At 39.2% G+C, this 22,573-nt stretch overlaps 1 protein-coding gene across 1 annotated transcript in view; it reads left to right on the top strand.

Moving 5' to 3' along the window:
- The window catches only part of KLHL1 (kelch like family member 1), a 239,838-nt gene that overhangs the window by 2,557 nt on the left and 214,708 nt on the right, over window positions 1-22,573 (top strand). Inside the window, exon 3 of the mRNA XM_059681208.1 lies at window positions 12,096-12,232. Within this exon, the coding sequence (XP_059537191.1) occupies window positions 12,096-12,232 (137 nt within the window). The remainder of the gene's footprint in view (window positions 1-12,095; window positions 12,233-22,573) is intronic.

The following is a 22,573-nucleotide window of genomic DNA, read 5'->3' as shown; positions in this document are numbered from 1 at the left end:
TCAAAAGTATATTAGCACATCAAATGCTCGTTGTTTTTTAAAAGAGAGAAGTGTTTAATATAATTCATATAATTTTATCTTATAGTCTTCTATTGTTAGTAATATAATATTTGTCATTTGAAGTATTTTTAACCAATACATTGATCAATTCTTCCATATTATATTCTACATTGGTTGCTTTATTACTCTTTTTATCTAAGTTGTTCTATTATTTTTAAATAATTTGTTTAATTACCCAAGTTGTATTATAATAATTTTGATTATTAAGAAGTAAAATTGCTTCTTGGTTTCAATTACTTTAAAACATCTTAACAATGTATTTCTTTTATACATATTATCAACATTTAAATATTTCATACATTTATCAGATATTAAATAAATTGTGTTATTATCAATTATCTACATTTTTCTTTAAGTGAGGAAAAAAATTAGCCTAAGATTATCTGCTAAACTAATTAAAATAAATAATTATATTTACACCATGTTTTAAAACTTAGTACTATCTATTTTACAAGTAATTTACATACTTATGATTCTAAGTTGAATGTGCATATATTGACAAAGATGTGGGAAATATTTATGGGGCACCAAAAAAAAAAAAAGCACTCTTTTCAGTAACAGGAGGTACATTGTACCCCCTTATGTATACTTTTGTATAATGAACTGATTATAATTAATGCAAAATTAGCTCTTTGCTTTAACCAAATAATCATTTTAGTAATAGTAATAAGCTAATGGACCCTTAAGTTATTCCATTATACTTTAATTAATGCACAAATTATAATTTTGCCCAAATTGTCTTTGGGCAAAATTATAATTGGTGATGCAATCATTAGCACTGAAAAGTTTTGGTCTATTATAATTTTAAATAAGGAAAAAATAAATAATTTGCATTAAGATCTACTGCTCTTTCAAGAAAGGCACTGCCAGCTGATGTCATAGCACTCACTAGTCATCCATAAAGATCATGTATATTTAATTTCATATAAATATCTCATCATTCAAAACTTTCAAATACATTTCTATTTAAGTTAATAGATTATGAGCATTGAAGGGCTCTTCATAAAATATTTTGTTTGATGCTAGTTATATTATATATATATTTTTTATTTGATGTAGATCACAATTATCAATGTATTTATGAAATACTATGTCTATATAGGTACATTAGATTATTGTTAGGCATATTTAAAAGTAGGTTCACTCTGAAAGGCTAATAATCATGAAAATGGCACATTAATATATTCTTAGAATGAAAAGCAATCATAATTCTGAATTTATTTGTGCTTTAAGTCCTCAGAGAAATTTGAAAATAAATATAGACTTCTCAGACCAGCTGGTGTAGCTCAGTGGTTGAGCATCCACCTATGAACCAGGAGGTCACAATTTGATTCCATGTTGGGGCACATGACCAGGTTGTGGGCTCGATCCCCCATAGGGGCCATGTAGGAGATGACCAATCAATGATTCTCTCTCATCATTGATGTTTCTATCTCTCTCTCTCCCTTTCCCTTCCTCTCTGAAATCAATAAAAATATGTTTAACAAAATAAAATATAGACTTCTCATAAATAGCCCAGAATAATTGATTATCAGCATATAAACAAAACACTTGAATGTAAATTTCTGAGTACTAAATACAGAGGATTTTTTGATAGGCAGGCTGCCTGTAATCAGGGATGTCAGATTTGAAAATTAGACTAACAAGGTCAATATTAAAAATTGGACTGTTGAATTTTTAAAGGTAAGAGAATTAAGAGATTTTTCAGGGCCTACTCTGTTATAATGTAACTAGAAGCACAGTGCATGGGTGGGGTCCCTCTGGGTGGCCTGGAGGGATCGGGCCGAAACCCGCAATCCAACTCCTACATGCCGCTCCCGCTCATCCCAGCCCCACTGCACCTGCTGCAGGCTTGCGCCCAGTCATCCCTGATTGGGAGAGGCTCGCACTGCCCTAGCAGTGCTCACCAGCCATGAGCCCTGCATCTGGCACCCTCCCGAGGGGAGTGGCCTGTGGGATCCGGCTGAAACTGGCTCTCTGACATCCCCCAAAGGGTTCTGGATTGCAAGAGGGTGCAGGCAGGCCAGGCCAAGGGACCCCACTGGTGCACAATTGGGCCAGGGAGGGACCATGGGAGGGCTTCAGGGCATGTTGGCACCATCTCGTTCAGTCCCAATCAGCCAGACCACAGCAGCAATCTAACTTACCATTCAAAGCATCTGCCCCCTGGTAGTCAGTGCACATCATGGCGACTGGTCAAGCAGTCGAATGTTTGCCCCCTGGTGGTCAGTGCACGTGAGAGTGATCCGTTGAGTGGCATTAGCATATCATTAGCATATTATGCTTTGATTGGTTGAACAGTCAATTGGTCACCAGATAACTGGACACTTAGCATATTAGGCTTTTATTATATAGGACTAGAGGCCCGGTGCATGAAATTTGTGCACTCGGCATGGGCGGGGGGGGGGGGTCGTTTTGCCCAGCCTGTGCCCTCTCGCAGTCTGGGAGGTCGGCCATTGATTGCCCTGCAGAGAGAGGCCCTACCCACTGCTGCCAGCTGGGTAGCCTGGGCCTCCCTCTGTGGGGCGTTTGAGGAGCGATGGCAGGGGCCCCCGAACAATCACATTGCACCTGCCCATGGCAGCGGCAGTCAGTGCTGAGTCGCCATAGTGCCCACAACTCAGGAGGGACTGAGAGGTCAGCAGTTCAGCCTGCTTGCCAGTCCCCGCCCACCTGAGCCTGCAGCACGTGCAGCCTGACATTTGAATGTCTGTTTGGTCGTTCTGAACGTTATGGACCCTGGCTCTTTATATATTAGACTAGATGGTATACAGTGATATAGGATTTAGCTTATGAACATTTGTTTCTCCCTTTAGTCATTATTAAGAGTAAGTGCATTGGAAATATGTGAGAAATTCTTAAATAACTAACATTCTTTGACTTGGAAATAATGTCATTTATAATTTTATGTGCGTAGAAAGAGTGTGAAAGGATATAAAACATACTGTTAACAAAGCTTAATCCTGGGGAGTAGGGCTTCTAGACAGGATAAAGGAGGCACTAACATGTTTTAGAAATGTATAAGCTGGCTGATGTGACTCAGTTGGTTTGGCATTGTCCTATGTACCCAAAGGTTGCCAGTTCAATTCCAGGGTTGCAGACTTGATCCAGGTAAGGACCATGCAAGAGGCAGCCAGTGTTTTTCTCTTCCCTCCTTCTCCCTCTCCCTCTTTCTGAAAAGAAAATAAAAAAGAAAGAAAGAAAAGAAGAGAGATATATAAGCATATACAGGATGTCCCAAAAAATGTATTCACACTTCAAATAATTAAAAGGCAGTGTTTATCAATATACATTTCATTTTCAAAATGTAATAGAATCAGCTGTTAAAGTATGTACATTTTTTTAACATTTTAAAATGAGCATTATTTTTGTTGTTAATCCTCACTTGAGGATACTTTTTCCACTGATTTTTAGAGAGAGTATAAGGGAGGGGAAGAGACACAGAGAGAAACATTGATGTGAAACAGACACATCAATTGGTTGTTTCCCACACCCACTTGGATGGGACCCAGGACTGAGCCTGCAACTGAGGTACCTGCCCTTGTCTGGAATCAGGAATGGAACCTGCAATCCTTCAGTCCATAGGCTGATGCTCAAACCACTAGGACAAGAATGAGAACTGGCAATTGAAATAATGTATTTAGAAACACTTAAAACATTACATATAGCAAAAAAATATTTTATAAGTAAGTTAGATATGAATACTCAGGGCTAGGCAAGTAGGTCTGTTTCCCTGTACTGAGGGAAAGCTTACTTATAAAGACCATATTTGATGGCCAAGGAATAACTCATTTCTTCCATTTTATTAAATGCAACATTCACCCAGGTATCTCAATCAGCTTGATAGTTTATAATAGCTCTGTACCAATTTCAGAAAAACAAAACAAGAAAAGGCTCCATTGGCCCCAGGCAATACCCACAGCTCCAGCAGCACCCATGGCCCCCAGCTCCCTGTGACTTTTGTGGACCCAGGCTCCCAGCACCTCCAAGGGTTGGTCTGCTTTCATGATTCAAGAAGGTTCCTGTGGCCCCAAGTTCCCAATAGGACCCCTGAAACCCTGAAGGCAGGCAACCTCCAACAAACCCAGGCTCTAGTTGGCTAGATCCCAACCAGGCCAACTACTATACACCCCAGCTTTTGTTCCACCCTGCACCAGACCAGCTCCCACATCCCCAGACCCCCATAGACCTAGAGTAGAGGTTGGTTCCCACAGAGGTAGGCTTTCTGCTTATCTCAGCACCATATCTTCTTCAGCAGAACACATCTTCAGGCTGGGCCCCCAAAGTCTGAGATTATGGACTGATTCTGGAGAACCCAAGCTCCAGGTTCCCCCAGCGCCATGCCAGCCACAATGACTCCAGCCTACAGTCAGGATCTTATGAAATCAGGTTCCCAGAACATCCCAACACCAATCGAGACCCTGTAAACCTAGATTCCAGGCCCAACCCACTGGTCCCCTGTGCCTGGCTGGCCTCTGTTGATCCAGGACCTATGTCTGCACATGCAGACCCAAGTCCCAGGCCAGTCACCTTAGACTCAAGGGCCTGACTCACCCCAATGATCCTAGGCTCCAGGTCTACCCCTGCAGAGTCAGGCACTAGGCTGGTCCTTAGGACCAAGCACCAAGACTGCCACCTTCTGACCAGACACCAGACTTGTCCATCCAAAGACTCCAGCAGGAAGCCTGCTTCCAGACATCACTAACTGGTCCTCCCAGAATCCCTGGCTAGGCTGACTGGTGAAGAACTTTGGCTCAAGCCAATCTGTAAGAATGGGAAATGCACCTACTTCCTTAAAGGTACAGATACCATCCCAAGGCCACCAGGATCATGAGCTGAGAGTACCGTACCACTTAGACCTGCCTTATAAGAAATGCTGAAAGGTGTTCTTTAAGAGGAAATGAAAGGAGTTTAATTAGTAACACAAAAACATGAAAGTGTAAAACATATTAGTAAAACTAAGTATTTAGACAAATTCAGAATAATCTAATCCTGTAGTATGATGGGGCATTAATCACTTAAGTCTAGTATAGAGATTAGAGGACAAGTGTTCAAAACAACTAAAGCTATAATTAGTTGATGGATACACAGTATAAAGAAGGTATATTGTGACATCAAAACATAGAACATGGGGAGAGGAATTAAAATGTAGAGTTTCTCTACATGATTGAAGTTAAGTTGTTATCAGCTTAAAATAGACTTTATTTATAGAATGTGTTTTGTAAGTCTCATAGTAACCACAAAAACAAAAGCCTACAGTAGGTACACAAAAGAAAACAGAAGGGAATCAAAACATAGAACTATAGAAAATAATCAATTCACAAAGAAATACAGCAAGAGAGGAAGAAAAGAACAAGGGAACTGCAAAACAGCCAGAAAACAGTAAGATGGCATTATAACTTCTTACCTATTAACAATTACTCTAAAGATAGTTGGATTAAATTCTCCAATCAAAAGATGCAGAGTGGCTGAATGGATTTTAAAATATGACCCAACTATATGCTGTCTACTAGAAAAAGACTCATTTCAGCTTTAAAGACATACATAGTCACAAAGTAAAGGAATGGAAAAAGATATTCAAAGCAAATGGAAACCAAAAGAGATTCAGGGTAGTACACTTATATCAGGCAAAATAGACTTTAAGGCAAAGCAGTAACAGGAGGCAAAGATAGTCATTATATCTTGATAATGGGGTCAATTTATTAACAGGACATAATCATTGTAAATAAATATTGTGGTAATCATTCCATAATATATAAATATTTCAAATCATCATATTATATGCCTTAAACTTACATATGATACATGTCAATATCTGAATAAAAGTTGAGGAAAACAAGGATAAGAGAAACTAAAAAGTACTTGTTTTCCATCATTTACATATCATTTACTGTCCTCCTTAAGCCTACCATTGATACTCAGTAATACATAAAACATCTTTTCCTTTCATGAATTAAAAGAAATCTTTGCCAAACATATAGCATTGGTTTCAACCCTGTTGGTGATGCAAAAGGACATAAAACATGATACCTTTCATCAAGAAGTTTTCAATAATCTTGAGAAGGAAAAAATAACCCATAGAACAATTAAGGAAATTATTATAGTTGCAAATAACCTCAACTGAAATATATGGTTTTGATTCCAAGGGCAAGAGATAATCAAATAAGGAAATGAGTAGCATATGTTACATATGCTACTCATTTCCTTATTTGGTTTGATTATTATGAAATTTTTTCAGAGAAATTATATTTGAGTTCAGACAGGAAAAATAGGTATGCTATTTTATAGTGAGAATAATGTGGAAAAAAAGAAGCAAATAATTTTTATTTATGAAAATTATGAGACACTAGCTTAGTGAAAGTAGAGTAGTTTGTAGAAAATACTGTAAAATCAATTCATAAAAGTGGGACAAAAGTGATTATGATAGATCTTGAAAACCAGTAGAGATGTTTGGCTTTGAAATTATGTGTATAATGGGAAACTCATGTAAGTTCTTGAAGAAGGGAGTGACATAATTAAGTCAATAATAATAATAATAATAATAATAATGTTAGTTAACACTTACTTATTGAATTTGTCAGGTTCTGATTAAAGTGCTTAACATATACTATCCCATTTTGGCCTGAAAGGGAAGGAAATCCTTATTTTCTTTATTTTTTCTAAGAAAATAGAAAACTAAGAAATGGAGATATTAAGACATTCACCATTTAATTCATACATTGTGAAAATAGAATTCAACCCAGGCAGTCTGGCTACAGAAGTAGTATATTAACAACTACAATACTCTGCCTGTCATATTTTACAAAGATAGCCCTGAAAAATGGTCCAGCTTTAGAAAATGCACAAAAGATGAGCACTGCAAAAAGGAGTTTATGTAGAGTTCATCTAGGCATGAAATAGGACTATGTAAATACCAAGAAAGAGATTAACTGAGAAATATTTTGAAGACTACTTCAGTGTCATAAGTCAGATTTCCTGAAAGCAGACTAGGTGACTGCAATTCACGTGACATAGTTTATTTAAGGACTGTCCTCAGAAGAAAGGAAGCAGCATAGGGCAGAGGAAGGAGCAGATAAGGGATGGGGTCTTTGCTGGAGCCTTGTTCATCTTTAGCTCCCAAGAAGCTTTGGAGCATGACTTGTTGCAGAGCTAGTCATACCCCAAGGTAAAGAGGTGGTATTTTTATACCTGGATTCTAATAGTCAGTACCGTTGAGCCACCCACAGGTGAAGAGCACATAAACTCCCAGAGGGCAGCTCCTGTTGGGCCATGTGTGATTCTAGAGAAAGGGTAGCTAGGAGCAGATAGGTGCTAGCAGCACTAGCCCAGGGCACATCGTGTGCCTCATAAAGGGGGTCTAGGCAGGGCAAACACAAAGTCCAGTACAAAAGGAAAGATGGATTTTGTGTCTTATTTGATATAAGTAATGGAGGAGGAGACATAAATAATACTTTTATAGTATCTACTCTGAAAAATTCAATGTATTTGTGGTACACCAATTAGAATCAGGGAAGTATAAATGAAAGAAAACCTCACAGGGAAGACTTTGAGTTAATTTAGGACAAAGGGAAATGCCACTGGGATATGTGGTAAGAAGTTTTTATAGGATTCCAGACACAAGGCTAGATTTAAAACTACCATAACAGTAATAATTAAGGCCATGGTTAGAAATGATTCTGAAACAATGAGTGTTAAGGCAAATATCTAGAATCCTCATTCAAAACCTAGAGCAATGAAAGGGTCAAGAATAACAGTAGGAAGAGAAGTCAGTGAATCAGAGGTAAGCTGAGATAAGAAAGTCTGCACTTCCCTAGCTAAAATGAAGACTTAAAGATGGAGTGGGAGGTCAACAATGTCAAATACCACAATAAATTAGAGTGGACTAAGAAAAGTTTAATAGATTTTGAAGGAAATACATTTATGGTGACCTCAATAAGAGATTTTCCAGAGTGGCTACATTAATCCACTTATATATGCATTTTTGGCTCCTGCTTTTCTTGCATTAATAGGAGCTATATATGCACATATAAAGATATTACTTTCTGTTTTTCATTACATCCCTCTTCTAAAATCTAATGCAAATTTTATGTTCACTAAATCTAAATGCATTATAAAGTTTTCTGCACTTCTCTTACTGAGTTAGCAGTATTTTGTATGTTACAGTTTTGGAGATTTTATGTAATTATTTAAGGTTGAATTATCTAGGTCTCATAATAATTTTCTTTATATGGATGTGGCCCTGTTTTAAAGCAAGACTATATGAGTAAGATTAAAACGGTTAATTTTTTCTCAATATATCTTTTATGCACTAGGAGACATATATATCCCTCTGGTTTATTACAGCTTGTTTTCATATTACATAATGTTATATTTTGTTCTTTTGATAAAACTGATCACTTGACACTCATTTATCTAATTGGTATATAATAAATATTTGAAGATAACTGTGTCTTATTTTTTTTTAAAGTTACCATACATAGTGCTAAAAAAATCCCTGTAAAATATGTAGAAATCAACCAAGAGTACACAAGACAATTTTAGGGAAAACATTAAAATATATATCAGACAAAATATCCTGAATACCTGGAGAGATATTTTATATTTTTGTATTGGATTACGTTATGTGGTAAATGTACCAACTATCTATTTATATAAAAACCCTGGTGTAATGCATCAAGATTGAGGCTTGACCAACCAGAAGGAAGTCAGCCCTGCAGGGGTCGTCTGGGAACTGGTTGAGCCCTCCCCAAGCTGTTTTCCACGAAGGCGAAGTTTCAGGCAGGAACCAGAGCGTGGATGCACTGAGTCCTGGGTTCTCTTAGCAACAATTGTGCCCTCACTGAGCTGTTTCCCGGGAGGGCGAGGTTTGAGGCAGGACCAGCCCTCAGAACATGGAGGCATATCTTTTTTTTTAATATATATTTTATTGATTTTTGACAGAGAGGAAGGGAGAGGGACAGAGAGCTGGAAACATCGATCAGCTGCCTCCTGCACACCCCCCACTGGGGATATGCCTGCAACCAAGGTGCATGCCCTTGACCAGAATCGAACCTGGGACCTTTTAGTTTGAAGGTCGACGCTCTATCCACTGAGCCAAACCAGTTAGGGCAAGAGGCATATCTTTATAAAGTTTTAATACATTATATTAGAGGTCGTGCTGGTATTGTTTACCCACAGCGTCTACAGGAATTGTTGTAAATTTACTTCTCAGTGGAAGCACCTTTCATTCCCAATATAAATTACCCATTCCATTAAATGAAACTTCAATTTCTAGACTCGATATAAACAGTGAAGTTGCTAAAACTATTAAAAAGGCCCAACTTCTCATTACTGATGAATGCACCATGGCATCCAGTCATGCTATAAACGCCATAGACCAGTAATGGCGAACCTTTTGAGCTCAGCATGTCAGCATTTTGAAAAATGCTAACTTAACTCTGGTGCCGTGTCACATATAGAAGTTTTTTTGATATTTGCAACCATAGTAAAACAAAGATTTATATTTTTTATATTTATTTTATATATTTAAATGCCATTTAACAAAGAAAAATCAATAAAAAAAATGAGTTCACATGTCACCTCTGATATGCATGTAATAGATTTGCCATCACTGCCATAGACAGATTACTAAGAGAAATTATGAATTTGAATGTTGTATTTGGTGGGAAAGTTCTCCTTCTTGGAGGGGATTTTTGACAATGTCTCGGTATCGTACGGCATGCTATGTGATTGGCCATAGTATAAACGAGTTTAAAGTACTGCAATGTTTGGGGATGTTTCAGAAAGTTGTCTTTTACAACAAATACGAGATCAGAGGATTCTGCTTATAGTGAATGGTTAGTAAAACTTGGAGATGGCAAACTTGATAGCAGTTTTCATTTAGGAATGGATATTATTGAAATCCCCTATGAAATGATTTATAATGGATCTAGTATTGAAACTACCTTTGGAAATACTGTATCTATAGATAATAAAAATACATCTAAACGTACAATTCTTTGTCCAAAAAATGGGCACGTTCAAAAATTAAATGAAGAAATTTTGGATATACTCAATGGAGATTTTCACACATATTTGAGTGATGATTCCACGGAAAAGGACAATTTTCCCATCGAATTTCTTAATAGTATTACTCCTTCGGGAATGCATGTCATAAATTAAAATTGAAAGTGGGTGCAATCATCATGCTATTGAAAAATCTCAATAGTAAATGGGGTCTTTGTAATGGTACCAGATTTATTATCAAAAGATTACGACCTAACATTATCAAAGCTGAAGTATTAACAGGATCTACAGAGGGAGAGGTTGTTCTGATTCCAAGAATTGATTTGTCCCCACCTGACACTGGGCTACCATTTAAATTGATTCGATGACAGTTTCCCGTGATGCCAGCATTTGTGATGACTATTAATAAATCATAAGGACAAACTCTAGACAGAGTAGGCATATTCCTACCTGAACCCGTTTTCGCACATGGTCAGTTATATGTTGCTTTCTCTAGAGTTTGAAGAGCATGTGATGTTAAATTTCTAAATACTGCAGCACAAGGAAAATTAGTCAATCACTCTGAAAGTGTTTTCACTCTTAATGTGGTGTACAGGGAGATATTAAAATAAGTTTAATCACTTTATCAATCATTGCTTGTATCACTGTTGTTTTTATATCATGTTTTTGTTGTTTTTATATCATGCCTCTGTTGTTATATCCTTTTGTTACTGTTTATTTATTAATAAATTTATGTTATTTTCATATACATTTTACTAATTCCCTTTTATCTCTCACACTTCTATTATAGAGAAAAGGCAAATAGCAATATTAAAATATTTCCGTTAATTAATTCCCTTTTAATGTGCACAAATTTTGTGTACCATGCTACTAGTTCACATGTAAAATCAGAAATGTACTGCATTTTTTTAAAATATATTTTATTGATTTTTTACAGAGAGGAAGAGAGAGAGATAGAGAGTTAGAAACATCGATGAGAGAGAAACATCGATTAGCTGCCTCCTGCACATCTCCTACTGGGGATGTGCCCGCAACCCAGGTACATGCCCTTGACCGGAATTGAACCTGGGACCTTTCAGTCCGCAGGCCGACACTCTATCCACTGAGCTAAACCTGTTTCGGCAAATGTACTGCATTTTTAATTAAAGTTATATTTGACAAGCTTACTTTAAACTTTATATGCAGAATAAAAATCCATGCTGTGGCCACTGTAGCTCAGTTGGTTGAGGGTCATCCTGCGCATCAAATCAAAGGGTCACAGGTTTGATTCCCAATCAAGGCACATGCCTAGGTTGCAGGTTCCATCCCCTGTTTGGGCGCGTTTAGGAGGCAAAATCTATGTTTCTCTCTCACATCAATGCCTCTCTCTCTCTCTCTCTCTCTCTCTCTCTCTCTCTCTCTCTCTCTCTCCCCTCTCACTTCCTTTCTCTGGAATCAGTAAAAACATGATTTTTAAATCCACTACTAGTTAAGCAAAAATAAAGAGGGAGGATTTGCCTAATTTGATATAAAGACATCTTTAGAATCACAGTATTGTTTATATCTATAAATATTTATCATACATATAAAAAGAATATTTTATTGGTATAAGAACAGGCAAATAAACAAAAAAAATAGAAATCTCAGAGAAGTCACTACAGATTTTACACTTAAATTTATGATATATGTAGCACCATTAATTGACTGAGCAAATCAAATTCTTTAGTAGATAGTGTGGTGAAAAGTGGGTGAGTATGTAAAAAGAAATAAAATTGGATTCCTATCTAAAAGAATAGAAGAACTAAAAGTGAAATGAAAAATGTATTAGAAATGGTAGAGCAGAATTTTCTAAATCAGTTTTTAAAAGTGCAATCCATAAGGTAATTATAGATTAATTGATGGGTGATAGATACAGAGATATATAGATAATTGATAGGCAAACAGACATAGATAGATACATAAATAGATTGCTCTGCACTCCATTGTTGTTGACACTTAGCATTTTGATGCTTTATATTCACACCCTAAATTTGACCTTTTGACTCTTTCAGGCTTGTTCTGAGCTCAGTCTCAGACTATTTTGCTGCCATGTTTACAAGTGATGTTTGCGAAGCCAAGCAGGAGGAAATCAAGATGGAAGGCATAGACCCCAATGCCCTCTGGGATCTTGTACAATTTGCATATACAGGTACAGTAAAAGATGAAGCTTCACATTGATGTCTTGTGGATTTTAGAATTTAAGTACAGGATTTTAAAATTTAAAGAAAAATAGAGCTTGCATCTCTTATTTTATTTATTTATTTCCATTTGAAAGACTAACAGAGAAAAATCAGACTACTTTTCTTTTGTCAATGAAATTATAAATGTATATATGTATACATATATCAAATTCCTTTCACTAATAATTTAAACTGGATTATATGCCCTGGCATGTGTGGCTCAGTTGGTTGAGCATCACCCCATGCACGAAGAAGTTACTGGTTGGATTCCCAGTCAGGGCTCATGCCCAGATTTCTAGCTTAATACCCAGTAGGGGGTGTGCAAGAGACAGCCAATTGATGGTTCTTTCTCATGGATGATTTTCTCTCTCTCCCCATCCCTTCCTCTCTCACTCTAAAATTAATTTTAAAAAATTCAAAAAATAAACTGTCTTATAAAATAAATAGCAGATAGATGCACTTAAAAGAGAAGCAGAGATGTCATTAATGATCAAATAAGAATTTGTTTATGTCCATATTTAAAACATTAGGAAGCAAAATGGATTCTAATTTTCTTTCATTTTGAAATAGATGTGTTCAAATAACTATTCTTTGCAATGTATTATTTTAATTTTAAAACCTTTATAGATCATTTAATGTAGATTCTATAAACTTGAAATAGACAATGAAAATATATAGACTTGTGAAAATGATGAGATTTAAAATCTGTTTATTTCTTTCTGATCCTCTATATTGACATTTTCTATTGGTCTTTGCCCCTTATAAAATTTAGTGCAAATAGTTTTGCTAATTTAGCAAACATTTGTTGAATGTTACTTAATGTGCAAGTATTAGCTCTATCTCTGGAAGATAAACTGAGTAAGCCATGTCTTTGCCTTCCAGAAGCCCACGGTCCAAGTGGAGAAAAGATGAGGGAATACATATGATATAATGTTAAATGTTAAGAGAGAGTTAAAAGGCAAAAAACCTGCTCAGAGCATTATCAGGGTTCACATTCATTTAAACGATTTTAATAGCTTTTCAAGACTTAAGAGATTAGAGGAGACATTATAATAAAATCTTGTGATAGTAGTAAAAGAAAATAGTATGAGTGGATACATTTTAGGAATGGAATGTGGCTCATTTTGCCTGAACTATTGATTATATTTAAAAAGAGAGAGAAGGAAAGAAAGAAAGAAAGAAAGAAAGAAAGAAAGAAAGAAAGAAAGAAAGAAAGAAAGAAAGAAAGAAAGAAAGAAGGAAGGAAGGAAGGAAGGAAGGAAGGAAGGAAGGAAGGAAGGAAGGAAGGAAGGAAGGAAGGAAGGAAGGAAGGAGAGAGAGAGAGAGAGAGAGAGAGAGAGAGAGAGAGAGAGAGAGAAAGAGAGAGAGAGGGAGGGAGGGAGGGAGGGAGGGAGGGAGGGAGGGGGGGAGGGAGGAAGAAAGGAAGAAAGGGGCCTGATTATCAAAGCATCAGGACCCTAGGATAAGAAGCTGCATTTTTCAATATTTCTGGTCACAGAGAAACAAGACGTGATGTTTAAAGATCAGCCCCTTAAAGCAAAAGACCTTGGAACTAGTGGGAATCTATTTTCTCTGAGGATTTGGCTTATCATAGAGAGAAGCTGTTAATACCAAATTTAACACTCAGTAAATGAAGCCTCTTTGAAAACAAAAATGCACCTGCTTTAGATGCTGAATCTTAAAGCAGCAATGTGATGGGAAGACAGACATTTTCCCAGTCTCCGTAATTTTAAAATTATGTTTTATCAACGCAAATATTTGCTCTGGACAAAGTTAAGCAGGTAAGCCTTTATTGAAGGCTGTTGTAATCGGGGAGGGGGACCAGAACTGAGTGTTTACTTACCACACTAAGGGAAATAAGTCAGACAGAAAAGGGCAAGAACCATATGATTTCACTCATATGGGAAATATAAAACTGAAAGCAATAAATGAACAAACAAGAAAAACAAACAAGCAAAAACTCATTGACACACGGTACGAAAGTTATCAGAGGGAAGAAGGGTGGGGGTAGTAAAGGTAGAGGTGTCACATACATGGTGACGGAAGATGCTTGGCCTTTGGGTGATAAACACACAATGCAATGTGCACATGGTGTATTAGAGAAATGTACACTTGAAACCTATATAACTTCATTAACCAACGTCACCCCAATGAATTTAATTTAAAATAAAATAATAATTCTGCAGGAACAAAGGGTAGAGGGGAGAATTTTAAAGTGCTCAGGCGGGAGAGAACACAGCCATCTGTGTTTGCTAATTGGCTGTATGTAAAGGAAAGGTAGCGTCGCTCCTATCTGTGCGACAGAAGGTAGTTTTACAACTTGAAGCAAGGAGCTCACTCCAATTACGCTCCTGGTCTCTCACAAAACTCAGAGACTGGGTGCTCTCTCCCTTGATGTTGGCATTTCAAAGGGATGGCTTTGAGAAAAACATTTCTGGACTGGAAAACTGTCAAGAGCCTTTTTTAAAATATTCACATCTCAAAGGAGTAAAGAACGAATTTACATGTACAGGTTTTTCTAAAGCAAACCCTCAAAGAAAAGGGAGGTCAAAGGACTAGCGGCAAGAAGAAGCAAGTCTAGTCAGCTGATGGGGAACTGAGATCATATTGGCCAATTTCAATTGGCATACAACCTGAAATAGCAGCAAAAGATCGTGGCCTCCCAGTCAAGAGTAGCAAACACAACCACCTTATTGTTTCTTGGAAAGAAACAAATCCTGAAACTTACATTGCAAGAATCCTTCTAGCAACAGAAAGGCGTAGATCCAACACTTAGAGCTTCCATGGCCTGGCAGCCTTGCATCTCCCTTGTGCAAAACTAGGTCAAAAGACACTCATCTTGGTGCAGCAGGAACTTGGAAGGTGTTTCCAAGCTCCCTGCTGAACGTAGTGACCTAGATTTGGCTCTGCTTTTTAAAGGGCAGGCGGGATACAAAGCTGCCTTTCAGCTGCCACTGCCACTTTGGCCTGTGCTCGGATACGTCTGTCTGCCCCGTGATTGCTAAATTCCCAACTGTCAGTTTGTAGAAATGCCCTAGATGAAAACATAATTTACAAGCTAAGGTAAGGGGGATTTTAGGCATAATGTAAAATCTGTACCTGTCTTTTGCTCCATACAATGTAACAAATTACAACACTAGGAGAGATCAAGTGAGCAATAGTATAAAAAAGGCAAGAATGGGAGGTATCTGTGTTTCTACTTAGATTGCTGGCTGACCTCTAAGACTTTCTGCAGAAGACTAAAAATAAATGTGTCCCAGAAAGTGGTAAAAATGAACAAGCAGTAAGATGCTAAAGGGACAGCCATTTGGGAATATTTTCCTAAATTCTTGGGTTTGAGAGGCTTTAAAAAAAAAAAAAAAACTAAAGAGAATCAACGATATCAAGAATTGATAGTTAACTATTATCTGTTTAGGTAATGTGTTCAAAAGACATGAGTGAGAGTGCTCAAAACGATTTCAAAGGAAAAATTTCTATGAAATCTGAAAAATGTCTGAGGTTTGAAAACAATAGGTAACTAATTTATTTCATTCACTTAGAAATTAAGAAAATGAAACAATGGGTAAAGTTAGATTAGAATGAAATTTTTGACTGATATAAGCTTCAATAATTATACAGTTGAATAATATTTTATTTGAAGAAAGAGGAATTGTCAGTGGTGAACAAGAGGGTCTCTGCCTCAGGCCAGAGAGAGTACTCTGCACTCCCAGTTGTCTTGCTTATAGGAATAAATTCAAACAAGAGACAACAAATAACAGCAAAAGCAGGCAAGGATTTACTTGTAGGAAAGAAAACTGAACCGAGTGCCTCGATATTTGAGAGTTTAAATGATTTATACCTCTAGGCTTGAGCCCCCTAGGCAAGAAACAAGTTATCCCCACCTTCATATATTAAAAAAAAAAAAAAAAGTATCTCTAAGTTATAAGACTCCATCTAGGTGCTAAGCCATCATTTAGACCACACCCTGGGGGGCTCTGAATCTTTCCTGCTCACATAGGGGTCCACCACCTCCATTGTCTATTTTCAGTTTGTCATATCACTGATTTCCTCCAAGCCTAGCTGCCCTCTCCCAGCCTCTCCCAGCTCATATCTTTCTATCTGCCTGCTCTAACAGAATCATCCTTTAAAGATTTCATTTAATAAAAATGTATACATGGTACGATGTGAAAGACACCCTTTCTAATTACCCCAATTTTCTCCTATCTCAGCAAATTAGAAAGAGAGGAAACGGGATCAGGGTCCTGGTACCATTTCAATAAAAACTAAAATAAAAATTTGGGAACTTTTTTTTTTTCTAACTGGGAAGAGACCTGGGAATCAAGGAGTGAGTGCAGTGGTAGTAATAGATCAAAGGGTATAGAGGATTTTGTAGAGGAAGATGTTATCATAATAAAGCAAGTTTAACACTAGAAATATATAAGATAGAATAAAGAAAACCAATATGGTTTTTGTGTTGACAAAATTAAAGAAAATCTTAACTTAATTATTTAATAATTTTTAAATTTATTGGAAGCATAAAGGGTAAATATACAACTATTGAAATGACTAATTATTGCAGTATCTAAATTAGCTTCTTTTTTAAAAAAAAGGTGTGGGGGCTCTATTTGGTCAATTGTTTTCATATACAAGTATGTCAAACTTGTAGCCCGCAGGCCGCATGTGGCCCACAACAAATATTTTTGTGGCCCAGCCAATATAATGTTATGTAAGAAACATTTTAATAAAAATTCCATGACTTAATTTTATAATCCTGTTATACATAAGTATTAATAATGAACTACAACATTCGCTATAGACTGATTACTATGATCATGTTGCCTTCATTTCCCTTACGGGCCTTACGCACAGGTGCACATTTCTCTCCACTAATACTAGCAGCGAAAATTTTAGCAGCCGATTGCCACATCATTAGTCTTGGACTGACCATGGTGTGTGCAACAGGAAATATTTTGCTTTCAGAGAACAAGAAAAATAGGTTTATTTGTATTACGCTTATTAATTTGTGCAGTTATTCAGTGTCTGGTAAGTTAATGTTCAAGAAAATATTAATTTTTATTAAAATGTTCTATTATTTTATGTTAACAATTATGTATTTATATCAGCCCTTTGTAGTCAGCATGTCTCTATCGAAATAAACCTACATTTCTAGAAAATTGAAGCTTTTGTTTTTTGCAGCCCACAGAAACTTAAACCTTGTTTATTTGGCCCATGTTAGTCTTTGAGTTTGAGATGCTTGCCAGTGTAAAAGTTCAGGAGTGGAAAAAAGAGAAAAATTACACTGGTGTTAGAAATAATTGTATTTCTAACAGGTTCATATCACTTTTCTAAATTCTTAATTATATGTTTAAATAACTTTAACATTTCTTCTTTTGAAACTTTCCTTTGAGTTTTTTCATAGATTTTTACTAGGAAATCTGAGTATGATGAGAGCTATTCATGGAGAGCAAATGCCCATTTAAGCAACAGGATGTGTTATAAAATAATGTATAATGAAACCAAGTTTAGCACAGGCTAATTGATATAAATAAGAGTTAAGTTCCTAGGGCATCTCATCAAAATTACAAAAACAAACAAACAAACAAAATGATGTTGAACAAAATGATACAATTTGAGGACCTGCTGTACTGCCCTTTTACAACATTTCCCTTAAATTTAAAGTTTGAATACTTGGTTGTGATCTAATAATATCCTATCTAATAAAAGAGAAACATGGAAATTAGCATACAACCGCTACCCTTCCTATTAGCTAATCAGGACAATATGCAAATTAATTGCCAGCCAAGATGGCGGCCAGCAGCCAGGCAGCTTGAAACTAACATGAGGCTTGCTTGCTTCAGTGACAAAGGACTGCAAGGTTCCCCGCCTGCCTTGCCGGCCTCTGAGCTTGCAGTTTAAGAAACATTGTAACAAATATAGAAGCTAAACAAAACCCCAGAAACCTGCTTTCAGTCCGCCAGGATCTCAGAGCTGGAGTTATACATTGTTTCGATTATAGAACCGAAACTAACTAGATACTTGCTTTCAGCAGCTGAAGCCTCAGAGCTGGAGCCTCAGAGCTAAAGCTGGCCCAGAATAAAAAAGAAAAGAAAAAAAGGAGCAGTTGGGAGCTTCAGTCCCAGCCTGAAAGCAGCCCTCAGCCCCTCACCCAGGCTGGCCAGGCACCCCAGTGGGGACCCCCACCCTGATCCAGGACACCCTTTAGAGCAAACCAGCCAGCCCCCACCCATGCACCAGGCCTCTATTCTATATAGTAAAAGGGTAATATGCCTCCCAACACCGGGATCACCGGAGCCGCGAGGCCTCCCGGCACCAGAATCAGCGTGACAGGGGGCAGCGCCCAAACCCCCTGATCGCCCTGCGGCTCTGTGTGTGACAGGGGGTGGGGCCACAACCTCCCTATCCGCCCTGCTCTGTTCCTGACAGGGGGAGGCGCCCCAATCCCCTGATCGGCCCTGCTCTGTGCCTGATAGGGGGGAGCTCCCCAACCCCCCGATCGCACTGTGGCTCTGTGTTTGACAGGGTGGGGCGCCCCAAACCCCCCACCCCACGGGGCCTGCTCTGTGTGTGACGGGGTAGAGCCAAAACCTCCCCATCAGCCCTGCCCTGAGTGTTACAGTGGCGGCACCCAACCCCCTGATCGGCCCTGCTCTGTGGGTGATAGAGGGCAGCGCCCCCACCCCCTGATCCGCCCTGCTCTGTGTGTGACAGGGGGCGGTGCCCCAACTCCCCTATCCGCCCTACTCTCTGAGTGACAGGGGGGAGCTCCTCAACCCCCTGATGGGCCCTGCTCTATGCGTGACAAGGGGGAGCTCCCCAACCCCTTGATGGGCCCTGCTTTGTGCGTGACAGGGGGCAGCGCCCCAACCCCCTGATTGGCCCTGCTCTGTGCGTGACAGGGGATGGCGCCGCAACCTCCCCATCGACCCTGCCTTGAGTGTGACAGGGGGCGGTGCCCCAACCCCCCAATTGCCCCTACCCTGAGTGTGACTGAGGGTGGCATCGCAACCTCCCGATCCACCCTGCTCTGTGCATGACAGGGGGAGGCGCCCGAACTTCCCAATCGGCCCTGCTCTGAGCCCGACCAGGGGCTGCACCTAGTTATTGGGCCTGCCCTCTGCCACCCGGGAGCAGGCCTAAGCCATCAGGTCGTTATCTCCCGAGGGTTCCTGCTGGGATCCGGTCCATCCTTGCTATTTCAAGGGACCTGGCATATATGGCACACTGTTCTTAATATGTTTGCTCACCTTCTTGGCCCTGTGTTTTTACCAAGGTCACCTCTCCGAGAAAGGTTGAATCCCCAGGTAGGGATTTTCCCCTGAAGTTAGGGAGGGAATAAAACCCCTCAACTAAGTGCCAGGCGGGTAATTAATCACTTTAACTATGAACAATCATGCTTAAGCTACATAATCTTTACTCCCTGGAATGGAGATAAGAAATGCCCTAACCTTTGTAATAGAGATTGATAGGATTGAATCGACTGGTATAAATACAGATGTAACAAGACAGCAACTCACAGAACTTAGAAGTCAGAACTCAGAAGACAGAACCTACACAGAACCTACAGACAGAAGAACTTCGCTGTAGAGAACATGGCAAAAGATCCTGGACTGAACCTGACTACAGAAATATGGCAAGAGAACCTGACTAGAACCTGGTGACCGAACCTGGCTGGAGATCTCAGACAGAACCTGGCTGGAGAACCTAGCAAGAGAACATGGACACAGAACTTGGCTGGAGATTGTGGCTAGAGATCTTGGCAAGGCTGCTGATCAACCGAACACTGTCTCCGTGTCCTTCCTTACTTGCCGACTCCGTCTACACCTTTGGGAACCCCTGGACCCGCTGGGGCTGGACCCCGGCAGGTTCCCAGACTGTGAGATGGCACAGGCCGGGCTGAGGGACCCCCCCTCCCCCGAATGCACAAATTTTTGTGCACAGGGCCTCTAGTCCTATATAATAAAAGAGAAGCATGCTGAAGCCACACCCACCAGCCACACCCACCATCCAATCAGGAGTGGGTATGCAAATTAACCCAACTAAGATGGCAGTGGCCACAGAGCTGGAGCGAGCATGAGTCTTGGGTTTCCCCTGCAATGGAGGAAGCCAAGCTTCCCGCCTGCCCTGGCTTGCCTGGGCTCTGCTCAAGGCTACAAAGTTTCAATTATAGCAGATAAATAAATCCCAGAAAAAAAAATAAGACAAAAAGGAAAGGCTGTGAGCTTGGGTGGCTGGGGGGCGTGGCCAGCCTGAAAACGGCCATCAGCCCCTCACCCAGGCTGGCCAGGCACCCCAGCGAGACTCCCCCACCCTGAAGGGGCTGTGGGCAGCCTGAAAATGGCCCTCAGCCCCTCACCCAGGCTGGCCAGGCACCTCAGCGGGACCCCCACCCTGATCTGGGACACCCTTCAGGCAAACCAGCCGGTCCCCACCCGTGCACCAGGCCTCTATCTTATATAGTAAAAGGGTAATATGCAAACTGACCCTAACAGCAGAAAGACTGGGAATGACTGGTCACTATGACACACACTGACCACTAGGGGGCAGACGTTCAATGCAGGAGATGTCCCCTGGTGGTCAGTGCACTCCCACAGGGGGAGCTCTGCTCTGCCGCAAGCCAGGCTGATGGCTGCCAATACAGCGGTGGTGGCGGGAGCCTCTCCCACCTCCTCAGCAGCACTAAAGATGTCCAACTGCAGCTTAGGCCTGCTCCCCACTGGCAAGTGGACATCCTCTGAGGGCTCCCAGGCTGCCAGAGGGATGTCTGAACGCCAGCTTAAGCCCATTCCCCCAGGGAGCGGGACATCCCCCGAGGGGTCCCAGACTGCGAGAGGGCACAGGCCGGGCTGAGATACCCTCCCAAGTGCACAAATTTTTGTGCACCAGGCCTCTAGTGTAATTATAAGATTGTATACCAGCTTTTCAAAATCAATCCAAAATTCAGTTAAAAATATTTGAATTCTTATTGAATGAAGAGAGTCACACTAAGGACTAGCAGATAAAATATAAATTAAGTCTGGATATATACAGATTGGAATGACATAGACCTTTAAACAAGTTGATAATAAATGGAAGTATTAGCATAGGAATAGTGAAAAAAAGCTTGTCACTTTTGTTTTCAAAAGCAGTAACATATATTATCATTATGCACTCTCTCGGTTGTAAAGTTTTAAATGAACTTAGTTTTTAAAACATTTTTCTACATGTTATGAAGCCTCTGTTCTGTAATTATACTCATCTAGAAAAAAATACCTATTATTTGTTTTAACTGCTAATGCCTAAGTTTGCCATAATGAAGTCCATGCTGTTCTAGAATTAATCTACAGAACATCTCTGAAACATGGAATCAGAGGAGAAAAGAAAAAATGTTTACAGTTCCCATTATTCTATTTTCAAATTACTTAGAAAATTATAGAACTTTAGAAATTCCATCCTAAACATTATAAATGTTACCTATAAACATTTTTCATGGAAAACATTTTTTGAGAAGTACATATTTAATATTTCAAATGAACATTGACAAAATTATCATGAGATAGGTCAGAACTTTGTTGGTCTCTTTTGAATTAACATGAGGGGACAGTTATTTTTTTCAGTGCTTGAGACTCTGGAGTTCTTTTTTTAAAATACATTTTTATTGATTTCAGAGAGGAAGGAAGAGGGAGAGATAGGAACATCAATGATGAGAGAGAACCATTGATCAGCTGCCTCCTGCATGCCCCTTACTGGAGATTGAGCCCACAACCTGGGCATGTGCCCTTGACCAGAAGTGAAACCTGGACTCTTCAGTTCGCAGGCTGACACTCTATCCACTGAGCCAAACTGGCTAGGGCTACTCTGGAGCTCTTAAGCAGCCCACACCGTGATATAAAATAACCTGACAGAGATCAATAGTAAGATATTGAATCTATTACTAGAATAAAATGCCATAACACAAATTGAACAGTACTTTCTGTACTGTCAATACCCTTTTGTATAGTATGTGTTATGACAGAGTTCTTTGAAGTGGTTATGACTATCTTGCCCTCAAAATAGTTTGAGTAGCTTAAATCGACTCCCTTATTGCTGTATAGTGAATCCCTGCAGATTAGGTTCATGCTTCCTCACAATTGAATGCTACTTACCTGCAAGGAGCAATGGTGCCTAAAAATGTAAGCACAGTAATGGCTAATAGTCCTTTTCCTGGGAAGGCATTGAATGCCTCTCAAGTTTTACTGAATGCCTACTATGTGCCATGGCCTATAATGGGCTCTGGAAAACAATATGCTGATTACACACATTCTCTGCCTTTAAGAGACTTTCCAATTTAGGGT

Source organism: Myotis daubentonii, chromosome 2 (genome assembly GCF_963259705.1).
Source record: "Myotis daubentonii chromosome 2, mMyoDau2.1, whole genome shotgun sequence".
NCBI lineage: Eukaryota > Metazoa > Chordata > Mammalia > Chiroptera > Vespertilionidae > Myotis > Myotis daubentonii.
This window is presented reverse-complemented; position numbering and strand designations above follow the sequence as displayed.